This window comes from Centruroides sculpturatus, unplaced genomic scaffold (assembly GCF_000671375.1).
Source record: "Centruroides sculpturatus isolate CEXI.00-Female unplaced genomic scaffold, Cexi_2.0 scaffold12, whole genome shotgun sequence".
NCBI classification, from domain to species: domain Eukaryota; kingdom Metazoa; phylum Arthropoda; class Arachnida; order Scorpiones; family Buthidae; genus Centruroides; species Centruroides sculpturatus.
In genome coordinates this window covers 752644-756252 of record NW_019384438.1, presented here as the reverse complement: position 1 = coordinate 756252, position 3609 = coordinate 752644, and the positions used below count along the sequence as shown (strand labels likewise).

General features: G+C 37.5%; 1 protein-coding gene across 1 annotated transcript in view; it reads right to left on the bottom strand.

Moving 5' to 3' along the window:
• LOC111620026 (pre-mRNA-splicing factor 38A-like) overlaps positions 1–3211 on the bottom strand; it is a 19329-nt gene extending 16118 nt beyond the window's left edge. The window contains 1 exon segment of the mRNA XM_023361870.1: positions 2889–3211. Within this exon segment, the coding sequence (XP_023217638.1) occupies positions 2889–3018 (130 nt within the window). The 5' untranslated portion in view covers positions 3019–3211.
• Positions 3212–3609: the final 398 nt, after the last annotated feature.

Sequence of the window (3609 nt, the reverse complement as noted above, 5' to 3'; positions counted from 1 at the left end):
GAAGAACACGACATTCTTACAGAACAACAAAAAGGTTGCCGTAGAAATCACAGGGGATGCAAACAACAGTTACTCATAGATTCAGTCATTCTATGGCAAGCACACAACAACACAGAAACATACACATGGCATGTATATACTACAGAAAAGCATTAGACAGTGTTCCACACAGTTGGCTGCTACATATTCTACACATGTACAAAATACATCCATCATTCATTGCATTCTTCCAAAATACTATGCAGCACTGCAGAACAACACTACATCTCAGGGTTATTAACACTTCCATACAAACAAACCAAATATTCATTAGACTAGGAATTTTTCAAGGAGATTCCTTGAGTCTTCTCTGGTTCTGCCTAGCCCTGAATCCATTATCCATCATGTTAAACAACACGCAATATGGCTACAATATCAGACATGAAAAAACAACACAGTTTACGCTGTTACATCATATGTACATGGACAACAAAACTTTATGCATCCACACAAAAACAACTTCAGCAACTCCTACAAATCACACATTCATACACCAAGGACATACAAATGGAGTTTGGCTTAGACAAATGCAAAACACTTCACATAGAAAAAGGAATCCTGAAGAAAGAAGATTTTGCACTTGGAAATGGAGACATTATTGAATCCATGGAAGAGGGCGAGTTCTACGAGTATTTAGGATTCCAACAGGCCAAACTAACAGAACATACACAAATAAAGCAACGATTAATTAAAGAACACCAAAGTAGGTTAAACGCTATACTTAGAACACAGTTAAATGCAAAATACACAGTTAAAGCAATAAACACATATGTCATCCCAGTACTCACATACTCTTTTGGAGTTATACATTGGACTCACACGGATCTCGAGCAACTCCAAAGGAAAAACAAGAACAACACTTATTAAGCATAAACAACATCATCCTAAATCCGCCACAGAAAGATTAACCCTTCCACGTAAAGAAGGCGGACGTGGCCTGATTGACATAGTTAACCTTCACTACAAACACAGTCACTGCGAGAGTTTTTCTACAAGAAACATCACAGTTATATAAAGCAGTAACTCTAGCAGACTCAAATAACACACCATTAAACTTACACTCACATCATACAGACATGATCCAACATATAAAAAGCATAGACATCATTAAGCAATCGTGGGCTTGAAAGGCACTCCATGGCAGGCATCCTTATGACCTGGCCCAGGAGTTTGTTGACAAAACTGCGTCAAACAGCTGGTTAGATCGGGGATGCCTCTTTGGGGAGATGGAAGGATTCATGATTGCCATACAGGATTAGGTCAAACACCAAAAACTACAAAAAACACATACTCAAAGATACAACACTCACAAATGACACATGCAGAAAATGTCACATCATGCCAGAAACTATACAACACATTACATCTCTGGTTGCAAGCTCTTGGCACAGACAGATTACTTACATAGACACAATCAAGTAGCAAATATAATACACCAAGAGCTTGCAAAGAAACACAAATTGGCAGACATCCACGAACCATACTACAAGTATATTCCACAGACAGTATTGGAAAATAACACGCACAAAATGTATTACGACAGAGCCATAATCACAGATAAAACAATTTACCACAACAGACCAGACATCACACTCATTGACAAACACAATAAAATCACATACATTATAGACATAGCCATTCCAAACACTCACAATGTACAAAACACATGCACTGAAAAAATTAGCAAGTACACAGAACTCGCCCAGGAAATAAGGCATCTGTGGAGGATGGATAGGGTGCTTATTGTACCTGTTGTTCTCTCCTGTACAGGTGTGATACCACACACACTACACAAAAGGGAACATTACTATTGAATAGAAATACATACATCACACTACAGAAGGCTACTGTATTGAATACATGCCACATTGTTAGGAAATTCCTGAATACAGACACTGACACACTTATTTAATTTTAGTTTTTGGTTGCTATGCCTTGACTCTGGTCCGGCATAGTACTCAGCCACCGGTATGAACCGAGTAACCCACTAAACCCAACACAATAATAATAATAATGATAATAGGTTAGTAACATTATATAATTCTATTAATAGTATCATATCATACGTATTTTAGGGTAATAACATTTTGGTGTACCGTGTTAAATGGATGTGTTGCAAGTAGAAAAAGGTTGCAGAACACTGATCCAGAGAACATTCCAAATTTTCATCTTGAATACATACTAATGGATTTCTAATTCGTAACTAAAAAAAAAACCCCTAATCTATTTAAAAGTAAGTTTATTTTGTACACAAAAAGAAATTACAACTGTAATTATCATTACAAAAGGGTGTATAAATATTGATGCCTGAAAAATGCAAGGTACAGAAATTAAAAATATTCCAACTTGTCCCTATTGAGTTTTATAATCAAACCATACTTATAGATGCATAAAACGTATATAGCTTACATAAATAGCAAATGACGGTTAATGTCTAGATACGTAAACCGTCATGGCGACTCATCTCTGATTCCAGCAAACAAAAGAAAGGAAACAGTGGGGACGCACGTTCTAACATAATTTAACCTAACCTATTCTATTCTAATAATTTGATTGTTAATAATTATGCTAATTTATTAGAATAGGTTAGGTTAGGTTAGAACGTGCGTCCCCACTGTTTCCTTGAATCAGAGATGAGCCGCCATGACGGAATACGTATCTAGACATTAACCCAAATGACAATAAGATATATTTTCATTTGCTAATTATGTGTATATATTCTTATTGTGCATACATAATTTGAAATATATTTTAGAAATTTAGTAAAGCTCAGATTACATCGTAAATTTTAATAATTAAACAAAAATATAAGAAGCATTTATTATGACATGTTGACATTATAGACTTACCTGTAAGAGCAAAGCATTCTTCCTTCCAATACCTGGAATCATAGATCCTAGATCTAATGATCTTCTCTATAAGATACTGAGGATTCGTTCCTCTTATGGAGTGAGCATCTTTCACCGTTCTGTTTGCCATTTCCCCCCGTTATCTTCTTCTTAAAAGTGTTTATATGGAGAATTAAGCACAATAATGGCTCTCTCTCCGACACATCACCTGTCCGTTCCTCTACTTAAATCGCCTTGTTCTTCTTCTTACTAATGTGGGAAGTTGAACGCCTGCTTCGTAGCGTCCCGCCGACGTATATTTGTGGCTGGCCGTCCTCTAGCGGTGAGGACAGGCATTAACGAGTAGGTGATTATTGTCGGTAGCGGAGGTGGCGCCCGCTAGTAGCGGAACATTTTACAATACTCTTTGAAGTAGGTGATCAAGGCCTCCTGACAGGAGGCGGGAGGAGAGAGGTTGAGGTAATTGGAGATCTTGGCGTTAGTTGGTGTGTTGATAAGATAATCGTTTAGAATTTTTTTCCGGATCTTGTCAAAATTGGGGAAGTAGTCGAGGCGGTGCAAGGATGTGTCGATTTGATCGGGACATGTGCTGCATTTATCAGTTTTTTGGATTTTCCGGGTGAAGAGGAAGTGGTTGGTAAGAAGCGAGTTAGTCCTGGCGCAGTTGACAAGGACGTTTATGCTTCGATCGGTGATTGAGGGAATGGTGATGTGAGAATAG